Here is a 22838-nt window from a genome sequence, read left to right on the forward strand (position 1 = left end):
GGAACATTTTGTCAAAAATAAAGGGTTGGTGCCATAAGGGTTAATTTGATCCCAGGTTTGGACAAGATCCACGGTGCACCCTGTGAAGACGCTCTGGGTTATGGGCCCCTGGCTACTGGCTCGGCCGGTAGGCCCATTCGGTAGTACATCCCTGGCTGCTTGTGTCACTTGATTGTAATCACCTGTTAATTGATTACAATCACCTGTTACTTTCCTACCATGATGGCCGTGTGGTGATGTAACAGAATCCTATCAATAGGAGGATGTAACCACTACCAGTGGAGCAGTTGAGACCAGACAGCAGGCAGCAGTATGTCGACACCACTAGAGGGCACTGTGCTGCAACATGTAGCTGCAGTGTGGCTGACAGCTGGTGTGGTGTAACCTCACTCCATGCAGACCTAGAGGCTTATACCTTTATGGTGTATGGGATAAAATTAAAGTTGACATCATAAGATGTATGAAACTGGTGTAAGTTATATTTTAAAGGGGAAAATATAATGCTTTGCTGAAAATATAATAGATTTTTACTATATTAATGGTTGTTTGCCTTGGGTTAGGGTTAGTTCCCATCATTTTAATTTACCACACTGATCTGTTAAAATAACCCCCTTTTTCTCCACATGATCTGGGACCTTCTCATGTGGCAGATGGAAAAGACAATCTAGTGCAGGGGTCAGGGGTCACCAACCTTTTTGACCCCAAGAGCTACAGTAGGCTATACGAGGGATCAGTGTTGGTACACAAACGGCAGCTTATAATGGGACCCTATGGAGCCAGCCTTGAGTGTCTCACGCTAGCAGTGCTTTCTACTAAATTCACTTCATTTTAAAAACTGCGACAGTTCACACAACTTTAACACGACATACATATATTATACATCAGACCCTTGAGCTACTTCTGCTCTCACTCAGAATGTCAAAATATAAGCGATGTGATGTATAGTTTTTGAGATATAACGTTTGTTTGGCACAACTCATAGGCTACTAGTAAACTGCTGTGGTTCCGGTGTGATGTCACACTGATTCTATAGATACAGTCAGTCTGTGGGGGAATATTGTGCATTTAAACAGGAGACAATCATCTCTCTACTATATGTTCAGCTAAATGCTCCACAGGTCTGTTACCTTCTTCCAAGCTTCATCATTTAAATGTTAGTGTCTCTTGAGTTGAGGGGAACCTGGAGCGATGAGAGCCACTGGCACCCTAAGGGGTTTCCCTACGCAAAGGGCAGGGGCTTTGAAGATGATTGAAGAGTCTCCTTTTTAAACAGTGTTTTCAATCAGCATCTCAGCCTCTCACTGTGACGAGGAAAGAGTCTCTGAGACACAAACACATTTTAAACATGGTCACGGAGTCTCTTGCTGCTCACATACGTTGTTCACTTTCCAACAACATGCTCTGGATTAAGCTATGTAAGCGTGCACATGATCAAATCAAACAAGCATTAAGGAACTTGTGAAGAAAAGTAAGAGAAGCAAACAGGAATACAATAGCCTACCAAAATTACAACATCGTATCAAAATTACAACATACAATCACATTTGTAAGAACAGAGTACAATAAAAAATGCATACATCTCTGACTTACACTAAAATGTCAGGATTTTGATCTGAATCCATACTATTACACCACTATTCTTAATAAATAAACTTGTATCACATACATCGGGTTTCAGCTGAAGAAAAAGGGTTTAGTGCGCAGTTATTCTTTAACTAAACCAATAAAACTATTGTGCCTATGGCTATTTGAGCAGCCCAGACTCAGAAATGTTTGTGTAACTAGTACAACTGCTGCAACCCCCCCCCCCCACGCACCTCTTCCAGTTCTGCGGGTGATGAAGCACTTGACGGAGCCATCCTGGAAGTCAGTTGTACAGACGGGCCTTCTGTCCGTACTCCATGGTGTGTTTGGACATCTCCAGGTTCTTCTCCAGCTGAGGCAAATAATTGATACTCTTTTTACATACTGTAGCTAGTTATGTCAATGAAACAGGATAGGTAGGTAGATACAGTAGTTAGTTTGTTTGTAGGGGTGTGACAATACATCGAGCTATTATTGATGTATCGCTACATCATCAATATCGTATCGTGTATTGATGCAAAGTGAGATATCTATCGTCATCTTGAAGATACACCTTGTAAATCCAAGCATGGCATTGATTATGTTCATAATTGAAAGGTCATCAAGGGCCCTTTATGGCAGTGGTTCTCAAATGGGGGTCCGGGGACTCCCAGGGAACCTTGAGGGGGTTCCAGGGGGTCCCCAGCCAAACGGGGGGTAATTTATTTTCGCTATGATTCCATTCATAAGTAACACAATGACTATTTTGGTCATGGGTTTTATACACTCTGTAACAAAACATCTAAAAGCATCAATCTTATTATCATATGGGGGAACATGCGACAACATCATATCAAATGGGGGTCTGTGGTCTAATTTCTGTCAGTTTAGGGGTCCTTCACGTGAAAACATTTGAGAACCACTGCTTTATGTTAACTGATTAAAAAAATCATTTACACTTAAACTTTAGATTGAACAGATTGTTTTTCATATAAATGCCTGGAAGAGCTCAGAAATAAAATACATTTGTCAAATATTTGAGTTGCTTTTTGTGAGTTGATGGAAATGTAACTGATTGTGTTAAATGGGCGATATCATCTCATATCGATCGCAGGCCCCTGAATAGACCCTTTTCACAGCCACCATTTTGTGTCTAAAAGGCAGGAAGTTTCACAGGTGCACCAAAACCTTAATTAGGGTGTCCAACTTCCAGTCCATTTAGGTGTTCCAGTGCTGGGGCCCTAATTAGTGAGTTGGTTGCAGTGCCTGCGTTTCCCCTGCCTTTAAGACACAAAATGGCAGCTGTGAAAAGGGCTAATTGAATCGAAATCGTATCGTGGCAGACTGTGATGTCAGTGAGACAAAAAGAATAAAAACTACTCGCACACCGCAGAGCTCCTTTTCTCCAGATTTATTGCTGTAGCGCGTTTCGAGCTACATGCTCTTCATCAGACAAGACAGTACAGGACGCCATCATAGATATAGTGGTCAAGTGTCACATGATACAGTCACATGATGAGATCAGGTGTGATGACAGACACCTGTGTAATTGAGAGAAGGAAAATGCATATGCACACCAGGGCCGTTTCTCAATACCAAGAATGCATTCTTGTTCTTGGGTTCTTGGGGAGAACATTCTTGCTAGTCGTTCTTGGAAGAATGAACTTGCTAGGTCACAAGCACACATGACGCTGTTGGCAGTTTGAGACGATGCGTTCTTGAGAGTATTGCGCAATACCAGCGCAGAGGCCGCCTGCAGTACTACACAAATAAAAAGCTCAGCTGATGTAGAAGCAGCCAATTGTGCTCTGGAACTTTTTGCCATTTTTCGCCATAAATGTTCGTAAAGTGGCACTTATTGAAACCTACTACCCTGCTTGTAGGCATCAAAAGTCATCAGAAATTAATTTAGTGATGAAATAAAACTTTAAATTGTAAAAAACTTTCCGGAGCTAATGGCGTCTTCTCTGCTGCGTTCTGCCTCTGCTTATGCCGAAATGCATGCTGGGATATCTGCCTTGCCAAGTTGACACAAGTCACCAACCAGAGCATCCTCGGTAAAGTGGGCGTGTCGAGAACACATCCGGGAATTTTAAGCGTTCTTGGCGAAATGTGAACTTTGTATTGGAACAGTACTTGGGCTGCGACTGATGACGTTTCACAGGGACACAAGAACGCAAGAACACACAAGAACGCTTATTGAGAAACGGCCCAGGTGTAGAGAAAACGGCAACAAATCCCATCTGCCATTAACCATTAACAATGGAAATATAGAAATGAATCACTAAAATTACTCTAAGAGAAAAAGTCTAAACATGTCAAAACATCTAAACATGTCAACCTGACCTGTGTATTTTGGTGCTATTGTGATTTTAATCTACATTCCTACAGGTGAGTTTAATGTGTGTCGTTTTCCTTTAGTCACCTTCTACCTACCTTTGACATATATGCAGTATGTCAAAGGTAGGTAGAAGGTGGATTTTTGTCTACTCAGTATTAGCCTGTGCAATCTTACCAATATCCTGAGGGGTAGCCCTCAGGGATGGGCAGAGCTTACAAATATCCTGAGTAGCCCTCAGGGATGGGCGGAGCTTACCAATATCCTGAGTAGCCCTCAGGGATGGCCGGAGCATACCAATATCCTGAGTAGCCCTCAGGGATGGGCGGAGCTTACCAATATCCTGAGTGGTAGCCCTCAGGGATGGGCGGAGCTTACAAATATCCTGAGTGGTAGCCCTCAGGGATGGGCGGAGCTTACAAATATCCTGAGTGGTAGCCCTCAGGGATGGGCGGAGCTTACAAATATCCTGAGTGGTAGCCCTCAGGGATGGGCGGAGCTTACAAATATCCTGAGTGGTAGCCCTCAGGGATGGGCGGAGCTTACAAATATCCTGAGTGGTAGCCCTCAGGGATGGGCGGAGCTTACAAATATCCTGAGTGGTAGCCCTCAGGGATGGGCGGAGCTTACAGATATCCTGAGTGGTAGCCCTCAGAGATGGGCGGAGCTTACAAATATCCTGAGTGGTAGCCCTCAGAGATGGGCGGAGCTTACCAATATCCTGAGTGGTAGCCCTCAGGGATGGGCGGGAGCCAGTTGAGGTCTGGCCAGCCCAGGGTCTCGTTCACATTCTGCTTTTCTAGCCATTTAATAATGGGTTCAAAGTATCTCATCAGTGCACCGGCGTCCATCTTGTTGGTGCCCAGGGCTTCCTGGAGCACTTCAGGCCAAGGTTTGGAAGAGCCAGCCCGAAGAATCTTCCTGGAAGAAGATTGAAATGGTTGCATCCATAAACTGCATCCTTAAACATGACTTGCTCGTATCTGTAAATGTGGTCAGCTCTGGAGGCCCTATGAGTTCACATACTCTAAGATGGCCCCCGCCTCCTTGGAGCGGTAGATGTCACACGTGTGCAGAGGGCCTGTGTGCTTTGCTGCCTGACACAGTTTCTCGTGGAACTGGAACTGCAGGATGTAGCTGACAAAATACCTGCAATAATAATAATCACCACCATCACATCATCATCTGTATTTACCTTTTTGTATTTACCATCATCTGACACTCTAGTCTCTTAGGTCTATCCAAATCGAGCCATTGCACACAAGCACACACACATGCAGACAGAGGGAGAGAGAGACAGGAAAATCCTGCATTTCTACACCACCTACTGTATCTAACCATCATTTTTCATCTTGGGGCCCAGAAGAAGAAGAAGAAGAAGAAGAAGAAGAAGAAGAAGAAGAAGAAGAAGAAGAAGAAGAAGAAGAAGAAGAAGAAGAAGAAGAAGAAGAAGAAGAAGAAGAAGAAGAAGAAGAAGAAGAAGAAGAAGAAGAAGAAGAAGAAGAAGAAGAAGAAGAAGAAGAAGAAGAAGAAGAAGAAGAAGAAGAAGAAGAAGAAGACGACCTTTGGTGTGCCTTGTGTTAGTGACTAACACAAGGCACACCAAAGGTCTTCTTCTTCACATCTGACTAACAGTTAGTCAGATGTGGCAGTTGGAGATGTTTGGACAGGATGCTACCTGATGTATGGTGTGTTTCCAGGAACGTGGAATTTTGCCCCCGGATCAAAGTGCTCCTCTGTGCGCTTGGTGGGCGGGCAGACGCCTTGGTATTTTGTCCTTTAAAGAGTAATGGCAGAAGGAATAGATGGATTCAGTTTCCAGTGTGTTTGGGTCATTGAAAGGCACTACACAAATTGAATTATTATTATTACGGTATTATTATTACTAGAAATATTGCACGCTTCGCACGCGCATCTCACATATTTGCATCTCTGGGAGCTGCCCACTAAAACCACAGTCATGTACTGCTGGCCACTGAGCAGCTCCACTAGAGCTGTCGGGGGTTGTGCCTTGCTCAAGAGCACCTCAGTAGGTGTTGAGGGACGGTACACACACACACACACCCCTTGTTCAATGTGTTATTATTAGTATTGTAATTTGCTACTGTTGTGTCAGCTAGAATTAGCTAGACATATTTTCTGTGAAGCCCTCTGAGACATGCTTGTGAATTATACAAATAAATTGTCTAGAACCTTGGCGTTAGGGGTGTTTGTCTAGAACCTTGGCGTGAGAGGTGTTTGTCTATGGGATTCTTCTATGGCATTACTCCAAAGAACCATTTTCGGCACCAATCATTTTTGCATCAATCATTCACTTTCCCAAACCACGTTTTCTCAGCTGGTCCAAAGATTCATATGAGTAGGGGGCCACGGTGGCGCAGTGGTAGCGTTGTCGCCTCACAGCTAGAAGGTCCTGGGTTCGATTCCCACCCGCGACGCTGCGAGCGCTGAAGGAGTGTGTGCCCGTCCGCATGTCCTCAAATGCCCACTGCCTGGGTCGGGTCGTCAAAAGGGCCTTTCTGTGTGGAGTTTGCATGTTCTCCCCGTGCCCCCTGGGGGTTTCTTTCATATAGGAACCCCTCACCAAAAACATGCAATATCCTGGTCGCTGAAGTGGTTCCTCCTCTGATCGTTCGGGGCGCCTGTTCGGGGGAAGGGGAACTCGTTGGAATAGCGTGAACCTCCCACGTGCTATGTCCTACCGGTGAAGCTTCCCCTGTCAGGTGAAAAGAAGCGGCTGGGCATGTCTCGGAGGAAGCATGGAGCCAGTTTCGGCTCTCCCCAGATCAGCAGAGGGTGGAGCAGCAACCAGGATAAATACATTAGAATTAGCACTAATGGGGGATAAAAATGGGATGGGATGGGAGGGGGAGGGGGGTTTGTAAACAAATTAAAAAATCTAAATCAAATGAGTAATCTTAACTGCCAACCTGAGGTACCACCAGTCAGAGTTTAGGCGCTCTGGGGGCGTGCCTCCGCTGAACACGTCCCATCTCCATTGGTCGATTAGGTAGCCAAAGGGGAGGAACGCGATCTTGCTTAGAGCCGTCTTCAACAGGAAGTTAATGTCAGTCTCTGCAGGAAGTGATTACAAATAAAGCACTTAATAACTCGTGAATTTTATTGATTGTTTTTCGAAAAGGTTGTCACTATATTCTGAAAGGTGCTTTTTAAGTGAAGTTTATTATTATAATTACCATGGTCAGCGGTCAGAGTCTCCAGTAGGCCGATGGTGTACAGATGTTTGGGTGTGGAGGCGGAGAGACCCAGGACATCGCCGATAGCCTCGTGGAAACCGGGGTTGGCTCCTCTCCGGAAGCCTACAGGCTGGTCCTTGTACTGCAGGTAGTACTCCACATGTCCCATCTCATGGTGCACGGTGGAGAGAGCCTCCATAGTCACTGTGGTGCACATCCTAATCCTGAAGAGGAGGAACTATCAATTCATTCCTTATCAGTTAGTATAATCAACGACAGTATTGTAGCCGTCTCGATGGATAAAGTGAGCACGTTGGTCCTTGGCCAACCGGATTGTCCCTTTGGTCTGATGGTTAACATGTTGTGCTTGTGAATGACAGACCCGGGTTCGAAATCAGCCCTGCCTGTGTCGTTATATTGGTGTCAGAAGTGGGATCTGTCGGTAGTAGGGGTGCACCGATCACGTTTTTTGCCACGATCACCGATTGCCTATGGGAAATATCTGCCCAACCGATCATCGACTGATCACCGATTACCTTGTAGGATTAAAAAAGTTTGGAAACGTTAATTCGGTCGATTATTTCTCCCCTTTAATAATACCAATTGGTATTGTATTTTATATTGTTGGAAAGCCTGATTAGTGATAGGGCTTTTTTTTATAAAAAATAAATAAAAATAAAAGCTACATTCCTTACTTGTTTTATATGTTTAACTGCTGTAATTGTTTAAATTGTATTAGTTCTGCAGAGAGGTTTTGCAGGGTTTACTCAGCTCAACAACTATCTTCAAACAGCAAAATCCAAGTGACAGAATTTAAATTGGCTGCAACTACTCTAATAACATACTTATTATTTATTTATTTTCAAGTTGCGCTCAGTTTGGTGTGAAAAGTATGTATATTGATATTGTTCTAGCAACTAAACCAGCGTATATGCTTTGATTTTCAATGGGCAGCATTTCAAGCAATTTTATATTGTATATTGTTTTTAAACTATTTTGGAACAGAAAATAACCTTTTTTTGTAAATTTTTGTATGACAGCAGTTTTAATACAGTAACTTAATATAAAGAAATATCGGCAATCAGCCGATCGCATATATGAGGTCAAAATCGGCCGATACAGATTGCGTGCCGATCGATCTGTGCACCCCTAGTCGGTAGGGATCACGGTGCGGTCACCGGAGGCGCAGGGCGCCCCGGTTGCGTGAGGGAGCGGAAGGACGCCATAAACGGGATGATTGGCGGCAGAGTACGCGGAAGCGCAGGGGAGGGGAGGCAGTGTAGCGATCCGGTCTCTATGCATAAAGTGAGCATGTTGGTCCCTTTAATGGTTAATGTGTTGCGCTTACGAATGACAAACCCGGGTTCGATACCAGCCTCGCCTGTGCCGTTACAGTATTATCAACGGTAATGGCAGATCAATACAGTAGTACTAGTCAAAAGTTTTGACACCTGATTGAATGTATACATTTCTCATGAACTTGAAGCCATTCTGATCTAAAGGCTTTTGCTTAAATTTCTTTCCAAAGTTTTTGACTTTCCATCCAGGCAAAATGTTCTAAGCTGACTCCGCAGGACCTTTTCTGTTGTCTACCTGAAGTCTCTGCGGTTTAAGAAGTCCGAGGCACCCCCGTGGCACACCACCTCCCGATCAACAGGCTTCACCAGCATGGATTTGTCCCAGAACTCCTGGGGCATCTCCAACAAGCCCAGAGAGGTGAAGAAGTCCTCAGCAACATGGAACATGCGTGTGGCATTGTAACCCTGGAGAAAGAGAGGTAACAATGAAATGCTTCACCTCAGTGGGTTCTAGCAAAGCAACCTTCAACAGAAAAACAGAAAGGGTTTGATTTCATTGTCTGCAAGACCTAACAACTGAATTTCACTTTTTCCATAGTCATGTCAGCTTTCCCCTGACTTACTTGTTTGACCATTTCATCAGTCACGTCCACGTTGGGTTTGTCAGGGAAGGGGACCATCATGTCATAGATATTGTGCCAGGTCTGAGCCCACATGTTTCCTGAAGGAGAGGGAGAACAGACACTCGAGCATCAGCATCAACTTGCTGATCAAATTCCTTACGATAACCGCACCGTTTCAAATTTTCATTATCATTAAAACCGTGTTACCGTGATTACCGTGTTACCATGGTTACAGTGCTTTGAAAAACATGGTAAATACTGTCCATCATCAACCAAAGTTGGCAACCGTCTCCCAGATGCAAACGTGCAGCCTTGGAGAAATGATTTCAGTGAGTGTATCAATCCTTTTTGGGTCTGAGTTTTCAATATAAAACGTAACATGATTTCAGTGAGTCTCTCACTACTCTTTGAACATTTTCAGCAATTTATTACGAATACCGTGATAATACGATAACCGTGATAATTTTGGTCACGATAATCGTGATGTGAAATTTTCATACCATTACATCTCTACTCACAAGCACCGTTTCTTTAAAGCAGTGAGACAAAATGACTGGCAGGCAATGGCGTGCCTCCCTCGATACTGTGGACTGTCACCAGGAGTTGGTGTGATTACATTTCACTTCCTCCTATGCATCTATAATAACTGTTGATGTATAGGCTAGTCTAGTATGTAACACACATTCATCCCTCCAGCCAGGTACTGGCAACATCAAAAGGTGCATCTGCCCTACCTAGCAGGTGAGCTGGGATGGGTCCTTGGAGGTTGATGTACTTGGGGCCGTACTGCTTGTAGAGCTTGCGGCGGACAAAAGCATGCAGTTGCTGGTAGAGGGGCTCGACGGTCTTGTAGATTTTCTCCAAATCCTCCTCAAACGTTGGAGTGTCATACCAGGAGCGCCAGTAATCTCCAGTGTCCTTAAAACCTAGACAGGACATAATGTTCATCTTGTCAGATGTTTGCCTGATGTATATATATTTTGAATGTACTGTGCACACTACCAGTCAAAAGTTTGAACGCCCCTGATTGAATGTTTTTCATGATCTTAAGGTCATGTCAATCTAAAAGCTTATGCTTAAATGCTTGTTTCTTGCACAAGTATAAATAGTGAAGTTGATCCTATGTATGAAGTTCTTTCGATGCGCTACGCTCGCTCGATGCCTAGGCTCGGCCGCTACGCGCCCTCGCCCGTAGCTCGGCTGCTGCGTGGCCTCGCCTGCCCAATTGGCGAGTGCGGGTGTGTGTGTGTGTGTGTGTTGCTCACTAAATGTTATTGCATCAGTGATGTCAACAATGCCTCCGTGTGTGTGTGTGTGTGTGTGTGTGTGTGTATGTATGTGTCCCGTTATGATATCACTGATGACATCATCAGTGTGTGTGTTAGGATGACGTCATCATTCCTACTTTGACGTCGTCATTCCTACTATGATGTCATCGATCACTGATGATGTCATGATTCATAAGTGTCTTTCATGCCTTTCGCTGGTGATGTCATAACACAGGTGATGTCATATTCGGGTCTATAAGGGCCTGCTCCTGCACGCCCTCCTGGTAAAACGGCTAGATCTTCTCGACGGTCGCCTGATTGCCCACCAGGAAGAAGCAATCCAGGCTCTGGCTTCCAAGGCCGAGGATCAGTACGCCCTCCTGGTAAAACGGCTAGATCTTCTCGACGGACTAAACCCTCCTGAGGGGGTCATTCCGCAGCCTTCTGCCCCTCCTGCCCCAGCTTCCGAGCGCACCGTCGTTCCGGAGGTTTCCAGACCTGCTACCCCCCCGGTCACAGCGGCCGTTGCTTCTAGCTCTGCCTCTCGGCCGCCTCCAGCTGCTAAGCGCATATTCTGGGGGGGGAGTTCGCGTCATCCCAGAGCAGGGGCAGCCACATTTGAGTCCCAGCAGCCATCTGTACCGTGATCTGACCGGCAGGGTTCGCATCACACCAGAGGAGAGGCAGCGCCGTTTGGACACCCGGAGCTGCCTGTACTGTGGTCGAGCCGGGCATTACCTCTCCTCCTGCTCCCGGCGTCCAGTAAGTGGTCCCACCGCTCGCCGGCCCGTGGTACTCCCAGTGGATCAAGACTCTACGGGTTCAACCCCGAAACCCATACGGTTGGGCAGCGTTCACGTGACCCAGGAGTGGCAGTGTGTCTCCAAGAAGGTTAAGGAGTTGGAGAAGACTGTAGATCGTCTCATTGAGAAGTTCAATCACTGCCTGCAGATCAGCTCCGTCCCCCCGCAGGGGGACTCCGAGTCTGCTGTCCCTGAGGCACAACCTGTGGACCTTCCCCTCGCCGAGTCTGAACCCGTACCTCAGCAGCAGCCTATTCCAGTTCTTGACCCACACGTAGGTTCCAGCTTGATGCTGGGAGGTCCCCGTAGTGTCGTCAGCCCTCGGTCAAGAGCAAGAAGAAATAAGAGGCGTTTAAAGGAGGAGGCGGTGAGTGACCTCCCCAAACTACAGGTCGGGAGGGCAGGCCTCGCTGAGTCAGATCCCCCTGTGGCTCTGCCTTCGGAGACGGCGGCATTTGACCCTTTTGATGGTCTCCAGCCTCCCATGTTTGGATCGTGCCCCGGGGGATGGCCGGCTCCAGAGGATCCACCGGACCCGGTAGAAGTTCTGTCTACGTATCGGTCTATCTATGGCTTCGATATCCAGTATTAGGGAGGAGCACCTCCACTGTCCTACACCCCCTTTGGGGTCTGACCACCTGCATCTAACCACCTGCTGAAGAGCACCTCACTCTCCTACACCCCCTTTGGGGTCTAACCACCTGCATCTAACCACCTGCTGAAGAGCACCTCACTCTCCTACACCCCCTTTGGGGTCTAACCACCTGCGTCTAACCACCTGCTGAAGAGCACCCCCACCAGAACCTGCGGATTTTCTGTCTCCCAGATGCCATCCTTGATGGCCTCATTGGACGCCAGGTGGCGTCCGTTGAGGGGAGGGTACTGTTAGGATGACGTCATCATTCCTACTTTGACGTCGTCATTCCTACTATGATGTCATCGATCACTGATGATGTCATGATTCATAAGTGTCTTTCATGCCTTTCGCTGGTGATGTCATAACACAGGTGATGTCATATTCGGGTCTATAAGGGCCTGCTCCTGCAGGTCCTGGCCAGTGATTCATAAACTCACATCAAGGATCACACCAACCTCTGCAACCTCGGCAACCTGCAACTTCTGCAACCTGCAACTTCTGCAACCGTTCCCAAACCTCGAACAGTGCAGCCCCAGCCATCAAGTTCCACAACACCCCAGCTTCTCAAGACTTACCAAGTTTCCCGTGGCCCTCAACTACCCGCGAATAGATCCACATGTCTGACTCTGATCCTGACAGTGTGTGTGTATACCCCCCTATGACATCACTGATCAGTCTTGTCACAATGCCTCCTTGTGTGTGTGTGTGTGTGTGTGTGTGTGTGTGTGTGCGCGCGCCCTTATGACATCATCACTGATGATATCATTGCTGATGTCATCACATCATTAGCTAATTAACCTTAATTAAAAAATTTGGCTCAGTCAGGTCACCCGCAGGGGTGCCCTTTACACACCCGAAGGTTTCAGCCCGATCGCACGTAAAACGGCATAGCTGTGGCCGAACACAGAACTTGAAACAGACAAAGCCCGCATACTCAATTTTAATTTTATACATAGATATATAGAAGATAGATAGAAGATAGTGTTGTAAAAATAAAGAAAAATGTATCCAAACTTTTGACTTGTAATGTTCTTGCAACATGTCAGGTCATGGTGAAGTTCCTACCATCAGCTTGAGAGGCCTTGTTGCTGAGCTCCACAAATTGGGGGTAGTACTTCCGAAGAGGTACACCTGATGCATTGTGCCAGCCCTCCCAGGCGTACAGCAGCTTCTTGTAGCTCTTGGAGTTGGCCATGATAGATGTCAGCTCTGGAGAGAGAGAGACAACAAAATCAACACACCCTCAGTCACAGAGATGACAGCAAATAGAGGGACGCTGAGGCCTCGCCTCCAACAGAAAGAGGAGGCTAAAACAATAGATATGTGTCCACTTAGCAGTGATGGGCAAGTTACTCAGGAAATGTAATTAGTTACTTTTTTCCAGTTTTTTTTTTATCCCCCGTTAGTGCAAATTTTTTAATTTATTTATCCTGGTTGCTGCTCCACCCTCTGCCGATCTGAGGAGAGCCGAAACTGGCTCCATGCTTCCTCCGAGACATGGGCAGTTAACCAGCCGCTTCTTTTCACCTGACAGGAGAAGCTGCACCGGTAGGACATAGCACGTGGGAGGATCACGCTATTCCAACGAGTTCCCCTCCCTCGGAACAGGCGCCCCGAACGACTAGCGGAGGCACCACATCAGCAACCATGATATTGCATGTTTTGGTGTGGGGTTCCTATATGATGGAAACCCCCAGGGGGCACGGGGAGAACATGCATACTCCACACAGAAAGGCCCTTTTTGACGACCCCACCCGGGCGGCGGGCACTCGAGGACATGCGGACGGGCACGCACTCCTTCAGCGCTCACAGCGTCCCAGGTGGGAATCGAACCCAGTACCTTCTAGCTGTGAGGCGACAGCGCTTACCACTGCACCACCGTGCCCCCAGGAAATATAATTAGTTACTGATTACTCCTTTGAAAAAGTAAAAAGATTACTTTACTTATTACTTGGTATCAAAAGTAATTAGTTATGTTACTCGTTAATTTACTACATCACTTTCGCTGCCCCCCTTCTGAAAAAGTGGCGTACGTTTAGCCAACTCCTTTTAGAACTGAATCCCCTTTATTATTATTATTGATTATTAAAATTTAACCTTAGAGGAGGAGTCAACAACCAGCCAAACCATACTTTTTATTTGTCTTCTCTTTTCAGTTTTAGAGCTACAGGATATCAGACAGATTGGTCATTCCACCTACTGGAATGACCTACCTTTGATGCTCCTGATAGATGGAACAAACTTCAGGACTCATCAAAAAAGGTTCCAAGGCACTCTTCATTAAAAAGCTTTAATATAAGGCTAGTTCTTCATAGAACAGAATAAAACAGCCAACATGTTTCGGCCATAAGGCCTTCTTCAGGGCTAGTTGCAAAACCTCAGGACTCTCTTAAACTGGACAGACTGGTCTCCATAGAGACGTTCAGGTCAGGGTCTCCATAGAGACGTTCAGGGTCTCCATAGAGACCTACAGGGTCTCCATAGAGACGTTCATGGTCTCCATAGAGACGTTCATGGTCTCCATAGAGACGTTCATGGTCTCCATAGAGACGTTCAGGGTCTCCATAGAGACATTCATGGTCTCCATAGAGACGTTCAGGGCGCTACTTGAGGATGCATTACATAGGAGATGCACCTGCTTTGGATAGCCCTTTTACTTGTCTGCATCTGTGATTTTTATGATGTACTGCAACTTTTGTCATTGTAATTGTATTATTGTAATCAGGACATCCTTGAGAGAGCTTGCTCTCAATGGTCCTCCCTGGAATGGATAAATAAAGGGTAAAAAAAAAATATATATATTTGCCTAACTACCTACCTAAAAAAGGAATTGCGTTGTGGCAACGCAGTAGTCTTGCATAGCCAGACCTATCTCCACACTTCGTTTTAGCGCTCATTTCCCATACCAAGCCCTTGTAAACATGCGAGAGCCTGTATCTTCCGGATGTGTAATTACAGGTTTCCACCCGTAGACACAACAGAGATTGTTCTGCAGATATTCGAAGAAATCGGTTTCAAATAATTCATGTGAAAATGTATTTATACCAACTTACCAGGATCCAGGCTCCAGCAAAGGTTTGGCTTTGGACACACCTTGGCTGTTGAATAGATTTTGTCCATGGTGCTGAGAATTTCATTATACTGGAGACAAGAAAAGAGTGGAAGTCATGCTTTCATTTTAGAAAGAGTTCAGCATTTCTGCTAATATAGTAGTACATTACATAATATAATATATTATATATATAACATATATATATAGTAGTACATTACATTATATATATTAGGGCTGTGGCGATTCACTTATCTCCCGATTCGATACTATCACGATTCTTGGGTACCGATTCGATTTATATTGCGATTCTTAACACATTCACTGCCAGCCGTTTTTTCAATACTGTAGGTAGGTTCTGCCAAGGTTTTTTTTTGAGGATTCTGGCTCATCTTTCAAGAGCCGAGGATTCTTTTCTGCTAAGATTTTGTGAACACAAATGATCTCAAAAGAACTAATAGAATGTGTGCTTTCTCTGTCTAAAAGAGATAGTTTGTAGAGTTAGTAGTGATGTAGGCATTAGCAGTAGAATACAGCATGGTTTCAGCGTCTGAAAATTTATTCTGAGATAAATGGCTTTTTGTGAAATTCGATAGAACAGTCACTTTAACCATTTATTTTTGGCGTAAGACGTCAGACATCTAAACAATAGTTTTGAACAGTAATTTCCTCCATAGCAGCAGGAAACCCCCCTCTCCTTCAAACTCCTCCCTCCGTGGGTGTGTCTCTGATGGCTTTGCAGCGTTTGTCACAAGCGAGGCTCTGCCTGTCTGTGCTGCCTGGCTGCTGGCGGCTGCTCTTTGGGCGAGTCTGCATGAGTCGTTTTGGTTGTGAGCTCAGCTGCAATGAAGCTGCGTGCGATTGTGGGCTTTCTGCCGCTGTTTCAAAGTGTGTTGCACGCATAATCTATTATGCAAATTTGCAATCCCCCACCGCCAGCTCCCAGCGCGATAATGCGCGAAAGCGAAAGCGTTTTCGCCAATCCATTTTACAGTATGATAATGGTTTCCTCGCGCGTTCCCCTGCAGTTTTGGCTCGGCTTTTTCTAGTCTGGAGAGCACTGTCGCCACTTAGTGGGTCGGTGGAATGGGTTGTACACGTTCGGTGGCTCCAATATTTTTATAGGAGACGTGGGGGGCGTTGATCCACGTCCCACCGTATCAACACGTCATTGGCAGTCAACCGTTGGATTTTTTTTGACGTATCAACTCGTCATTGGCAGTGAACGTGTTAAGTATTGCGATTCTACGATTATTGCGATTCGATATTACGATTTATTGCGATTTTTGTTTATTTTTTTCTTTTCTTTTTTCAGTTTGTTTGCTTTTTTACACTAGATTAGAACATGGGAAAAGTTGAATCATACATTAGAGACTGTATATTATATATCATGAGTAGGGCTGGGCGATATAGTTAAAAACAGGGGCGGACTGGGATCATAATTCAGGCCGGGCATTAGATACCAAGCAGGCCAGGCCGATATGGGCCGACGCGCGTGAAATTTGGGGCGCTTGAAACCCAATTTGGGCCGTTTGAAGCCAGATTTGGGCCGTTTGAAGTCCAATTTTACAATGAGATGCACCCACTTTAACCCTGAAGTGTAATTATTACTTCAGACTAACTAATAAAGTAATAAAACCACATGCAGTGTTCGAGTGACATCACTCAGCGCACAATTGCTCAACTTCATAGACATTGTGACATCATCAGTGAGATCACAATTGTTCTCGAGTGACCATCACTGATGACATCATCCAATGTGGGACAGAAATTGAAACAAACAGAACCCACTTCCTTGTATATGATGATGATGACAACAAACCTCCTTTCTGTCATTCTCCGGCAGGTTGGCGGCTCCCAGTCTGCTGATCTGGCCTATCAGCTTCTTGACGTCAGTGAATTGCACAGGGAACGTGTCCACGAACTCAGGAGGGAACACCTGCTTGGCCTTCTTCCCCCAGGCCTCGGTGAAGGCCTGCTTTTCTAGGTGTGCATTTACCTATAGAGCCATGGGGGGAATGAGTTTGTCATCTCTGCAAATATTACCTTAAGTTTCAATCTTAAATTTGTCCCTTAGGCAATATCTTTGCCTAAGCTGAGGGATTCACTTAGGAGCGTTCCATAAAGGATCTTAGGTTTACTCCTTGCTTGTGTTTAGACTGAGGTTTTTACGGTAGTTACTGTCAGAATACAGCACAGAGCACTTCAGTTACCATGGTTACGCACGCTTCACTCTGCTCACTTCACTCACAGCATCCTTCAACATTAACATGACTTGACAGCATGTTATAGCTAGCTTCTTCCAAATGGACAACAATGAGAATATAGACATAGAAAGCCAAACTGGACCGAAGATGAAAATGTTATTCTCCTTGTAGAATGTGGCAAGCGTAAGCAAATTATACAAAGTAATTGTTTCTATGATGCAGCAGCCGTAAAAAAAAATATGCACAAACAGAGGATGTGGCCAGAAATAATGGACAAAATCAATGCAAGAAATCTCTGTCAAAAGAACCGTGGAAGATCTCATGCCTTTTGGTTCTGTGCTTCACTAGCGGGATTCTGGGCCAGGATATTTGACTGGTACTCTTAAGGCCTCCAAAATAAACCTTCAGCCGGAGGCAGAACTCGCCATCTTTGGCTGCTCGGAGACTTCTCTGAACTTCCCTGTCTGGGACCCGTTTCTGGCCTATCTTGACGAGGTCAAGGGTGACGGGTGACTCGCGGACCCTTTGCGTGGGGCCCCACGCACAGCATCTCCTAGAAGCACATAAGCACCGTATGTGGCTGGTAGCACTACGTTGTAACACTGAACGTCCTTATATATGTTTTTTTTTCTTTTCCTTTTTTCTCTCTGTGTCTGAGCCTCTTCAACCACCATAAATTCAGCCATTCTGGTATGTTACTCTAGCCCTTTTCCCACATGCGCTTTGTACCGCAAAATGACCGGTACGTGGTCTAATGCCTGCATGTGAGAAAGGCGCCGTGCTGGTATAAGCGCGACCCCGTCGTCGCGGAGATTTCACCACTTTCCAGCCTGTCAGAAGAGCGGTATGCGCTTTAGCGGATACTAGTGAGAAACGGGTGCAGTCATTTTCCGCGACACTCTCATGGGCGAGGTGTACACACGTTGCTTAATGTTCCAGCGGGCATAATCTAATCATTCGCGCACATTAAAGCAAACTGGCGAAATGATCTTGTGATAATAAGAGCAGTAGCCTATGTCAGCTTCATGTGTGGGTGTGCTGTGCTGATTTTCCCCTCTCCTCTCTGCTCGCTCTCTGGCCACAGTCCGTCCTCCTCCTTAAGTCACAGCCCGACAGGGACTAAGCAAATGCACGAAGCGAAAGTGGAAGTATTTTGCTTACGTTGCCGACAGCCAAGGCAAGCCCGGACACATCAAATGAAGCCAGTCTGTAAAAAGTGCTTCAACGCGATGCAGGTGAACGGATAAACAAGCAAACTTATTTCACCATTCAGAGTTTTGCCGACACGTCACTCCCCACCCGCTCTGCAGTGCCGCCCCCCCCCCCCACATACAGGCAATTTCGCTGATAGATTCCCACATGCCAGAGGAGAGGTGTGAAGGGAAATGTCCGATATTGACTTACAGGTAATTTTCCGGTACGCATGTGGGAAAACGGCTTATGTTACACAAATAATTTAGTTACTAAGGACCTTGTTGCAACGCATAATTCATAAGGGAATAGGGATGTCACGATACTAGAATTTCTACTTCGATACCGATACCCAGGAAAATATCGATACTCGATACCATTTTCGATACCACGCGGCGGGATGACAACACATCAAGAGGCATAAAAAAGAAACAAACAGATGGACGGACAGATGCACGCTTCTCCATAATCTAGACCTGATAAAATTCACTAAAAACTTTGACCTTACACAGCAGATTACACCTGCTTCTAGTCATCAGCCTATCACAACACAGCAGATTATACCTGCTCTAGTCATCAGCCTATCAGAATACTTTGAATTTATTGAAGCAAAAGATACCCACCAATGACAGGGAGGGAGAAATCAGTGGTATGTTTGATTTTTCATTAAGAGAAAGCACTGCTGATATTGATACAGTTGCAAATGAGTATTGTATCCGTTTCAATTTTTTAGTATTGATACGTATCGATACTATCGATACCTGTTGCAAATGAGTATTGTATCCGTTTCAAATTTTTAGTATTGACTTTTATCGATACTATCGATACTTTTGACAAGCATATAAGGGAATACTTAAGTTAAGTAGCTAAGAGCAAACACTCTAGATCGAATGGTTTTCCCTTACTACATCCTAAGGTAATCTTTGGGTGATTTTATGCAACAATGTTTTTCCTAAAGGCATCCTTAGATAAAAGTTTAAGGGTAACCTTACAGCACAAACTAAAAATATCAAAAAGTCCGACAGTTGAACAAATAATCAGTTGACATATTAAGCTCGCAAGACCCCCTGCACATTTATTCAGAACACGCAAGCAAAGTTGGCCACTTTGGGAGGAAACTGAGCCTGTCATTCTCCAAATCAACCAGGGCTCGAGTGGATTTTCACTCCTGTCCCTCCCAACCCAGTCCCACAAAGAAAACTCCTGCCCGTCTTAAGAACAATGACTCCCATTCCGACTGTTTATTTAACTACATATTTATATCAACCTGATTTATTGTTACCGTAAATTTCGGACTATAATAAACTATATAAACTATATATAACTATATAAACTATATAAACTACCGTAAATTCCGGACTATAAGCCGCGGCTTTTTTCCCGTTTTTTGGCCTTTTTTGCCCCCTGCGGCTTATATAACGGTGCGTCTTATCTATGGATTTTTTCCAAAAAAAAAAAAAAAATCTCTCTTTTTTAGCACTCTTTCTAACTATAAATCCACTTCTGTTTTAATTTCCTCTCTTGCCCTCTTTTAACAACATAACATAACATAACATAACACAACACAGGTAAGCAGAAAGAAAAAGACGAAGCAATCACGCCATGAATGAGGAAATGACTCACCTGCTGGAGGCTGGAGATACACCGCTTGGGCTAAACTTTTACTCCGTGAAACACTATCGATTAAGTCCGACATCGCTCAGAGGTTTTGAGCAGCTTGAAAACAAGTTTGAAAACGTGCAGAAGTCCATCCACTCACTCACTAAAGAAAATAATGCAACCGTGAAGAGTTTCACTCGTGTCCAGCCATCTGGCCGAGTTAGAGCCGAAGTCCCGAACACAGTGAGAAAACCTCCCGAAGGTGCTGCTGCAGCGGGGTGCATATATTGTCCGGCCAGCCGACCGAGAGGCATGCGAGCCGGGCACTATTAAACAGTTGGGGTGTGTGAGGTGGCTGGCTGTGGAGGTGGCGGTTTCTCCTCCTCCTCCTTTCTTCTTTCTTTCCGGCCTGCCACCGAGGGCCATCTTCATCTGCCTACTCCGCTGGCCCGACCGTCAACTCATCCTCCAGGCTGCGGGGAAGAAGCCCCTCACCTGGGAGGGTACGCGCTTTTTCGTCCCGGCAGGACCTCCGCGTTGGTGCAACAGAAACGCGCAACATACAACAGCATCATCGAGTCAATGGATATCGCTTTGGCGTACTGTACCCAGCGAGACTCGTCATAACCATTGATGGACAGCGGCGGAACAAGAGCTCAAAGTGAAACTGCCGAATATCTTTTGAGTTGGACTGGTCAATAGTACTGTGGGTAACTAAAATAAAAAAATAAAAAACGGAATTCTCTCTTCTTTAGCACTCTTTCTAACTATAAATCCACTTCTGTTTTAATTTCCTCTCTTGCCCTCTTTTCACCACACCGCGGACACTGTGTGCACTGTAAAAAAAACAAAAAATACCACAATGTGTGATTTTGTCTGGGGATTAGTGACCTGACTTTTGTTTTGTTGAAATGTTAATAAATGGGAGCTTCCCCAAACAGCCATCCATTCCCGACAATCCCCTCTGTGCACGAAGCCTTACATATGGTAATTAAACATCAAAACACCCGCGGCTTATAGTCCGGTGCGGCTTATAGAAGAAAAAAATAGTCACCTTTGAAGGTGCGGCTTATAGACCGGTGCGTCTTATAGTCCGGAATTTACGGTATATATAACGGCTTTTTCCCCGTTTTTTGGCCCTGCGGCTTATATAACGGTGCGGCTTATCTATGGATTTTTCCGGAAAAAAAAAGAAAAAAAAAATGAATTCTCTCTTCTTTAGCACTCTTTCTAACTATAAATCCACTTCTGTTTTAATTTCCTCTCTTGCCCTCTTTTCACCACACCGCGGACACTGTGTGCACTGTAAATAAAAACACAGGTGGTGTTGTGTTATGTTGTTTTGTTGAAATGTTAATAAATGGGAGCTTCCTCAAACAGCCATCTCTTTCCCGACAATCCCCTCTGTGCATGAACCCTTACATATGGTAATTAAACATTAAAACACAATTAAAAAAAAAAAAAAAAAAACATTAAAACACCTGCGGCTTATAGTCCGGTGCGGCTTATATATGTAACAAACAGGCAATTTTGCTGCTGCAGCTTATACTCCGGTGCGGCTTATAGTGCGGAAATTACGGTATTATGATTCCTGTCCCGCCGGCTCCCATTTACTTTGTTCCTGTGAAGTTTTCAAGTTTCTTGTCATACCGGCAACAATGCAAACATCTGTCACCTGCAATGAAACTCAGAGCCCACTCAACTTCACTGTAGTAAAAGAAATGTAAAAAGGAATATCAATAAGAAGCAAGTTTCAAGCAGAGTAATTAAAATCAGATATCAAAAACATACTTCGTAAAAACAAGTAGGTAAAAACCAAAACAAACCCCACAGGATTCCCGAAATAATGTCAGCCTCTACCGTGCATCCATTTGTGAGTGGGAGGTGCCAGTCCGGGCAGGGACCTCTCTATGGGAAAGGTTCAACTCACACCAGTTCAACATGCCTAATCTCTGTATAGACTGCCCATTGGTCACATGACACCGGCCTGGGCCCGAGGAATGGAGGGGAACTCAACTCAAAACGTGAGTTTTTTATTTATTTATTTATTTATTTTTATTAATTTTATTTTAAATTTTTATTTATTTTTTATCTATTGTCAGATAAACGGGCTTTCTCTCCAATGGGACATTTTTCAGACTTTTGGGGTGTGCGACCAATGACATGGAACCGTCGTCGTACCTACCTGCAGCTTGGAGTTGTGGTCTGTCAAGTTGGTGTTGTAGTTCCAGCTGGCGGTTTGACTCTCGAAGAACACCTCCTCGGCCGTGCTGTTGTAGTCACTGACGAACCTCGCTGCTTCAGCCGCGGTGCTGGAGTACTCCCCCGGCAGCCAGCGGGCAGGCAGAGCCTCACACAGTCCCAAGACCGGCAGCAGCAGCAGCGCTGCTGACACAAAGCTGTCCATCCTGCTCCACTTGGCTCTCAGGGAGGAAACACACTACAGTGCAACGTGTCAGAAGAGTTAGAAGAAGAGGCAAAAAAAACCTTTTCGTGAAGTGAGAGTGCGCCTCCTCCACCCTGGGGCTGTTGTATCATCCACTCCCTCACACGCCTCCACCCTGGGGCTGTTGTATCATCCACTCCCTCACACTCCTCCACCCTGGGGCTGTTGTGTCATCCACTCCCTCACACTCCTCCACCCTGGGGCTGTTGTCTCATCCACTCATTCACACACCTCCACCCTGGGGCTGTTGTCTCATCCACTCCCTCACACACCTCCTTCCTCACCCTTGTCTGCTGGTTGAAAGGCACAGAAGCCACAGCCAGCTCCTTGTTAAGGAGCCGTTTAAAGCAGCCCACACTTCTCTGCAGCCTTGCCTCTCTCAGCAGTCTAAAGTGGAGGATGACATGGGAGTGGTTTTTCACTCCTGTCCCGTGCCAATCCCAGGCCAGGGTAAAAAAAAAAATCCTGTCTCGTCCCACTCCTGGTAGAATGACTCCCGTCCCATCTCACTCCCATTTTTTTTATATATATATTTTAGTCTCTAGGCAATGCAATGATTTTGATTTGATGTTCTATCCTTCTTAGATTACTTTGTGTTCTATTGCACTTTTAATTCGCA

General features: G+C 45.3%; 1 protein-coding gene across 1 annotated transcript; it reads right to left on the minus strand.

The window, feature by feature from the left end:
* Positions 1-1298: 1298 nt before the first annotated feature.
* On the minus strand, positions 1299-22376 carry LOC310770678 (angiotensin-converting enzyme-like; the record flags this gene model as incomplete). The annotated part of the gene is made up of 14 exons (XM_083663415.1): positions 21959-22376; positions 16599-16775; positions 14781-14868; positions 12793-12936; positions 9754-9945; positions 9020-9117; positions 8692-8861; positions 7099-7322; positions 6832-6976; positions 5580-5678; positions 4928-5050; positions 4616-4822; positions 1818-1936; positions 1299-1321 (listed from the first exon to the last, which is right to left on the minus strand). Exons 1-14 carry the CDS (start codon positions 22178-22180, stop codon positions 1299-1301), a joined length of 2031 nt encoding a protein of 676 aa, XP_083519541.1. The 5' UTR covers positions 22181-22376.
* Between the last annotated feature and the right edge of the window lie 462 nt (positions 22377-22838).

The sequence above is a fragment of the Poromitra crassiceps genome, assembly GCF_964638095.1.
Source record: "Poromitra crassiceps genome assembly, contig: HAP1_SCAFFOLD_171, whole genome shotgun sequence".
Taxonomy (NCBI): domain Eukaryota; kingdom Metazoa; phylum Chordata; class Actinopteri; order Beryciformes; family Melamphaidae; genus Poromitra; species Poromitra crassiceps.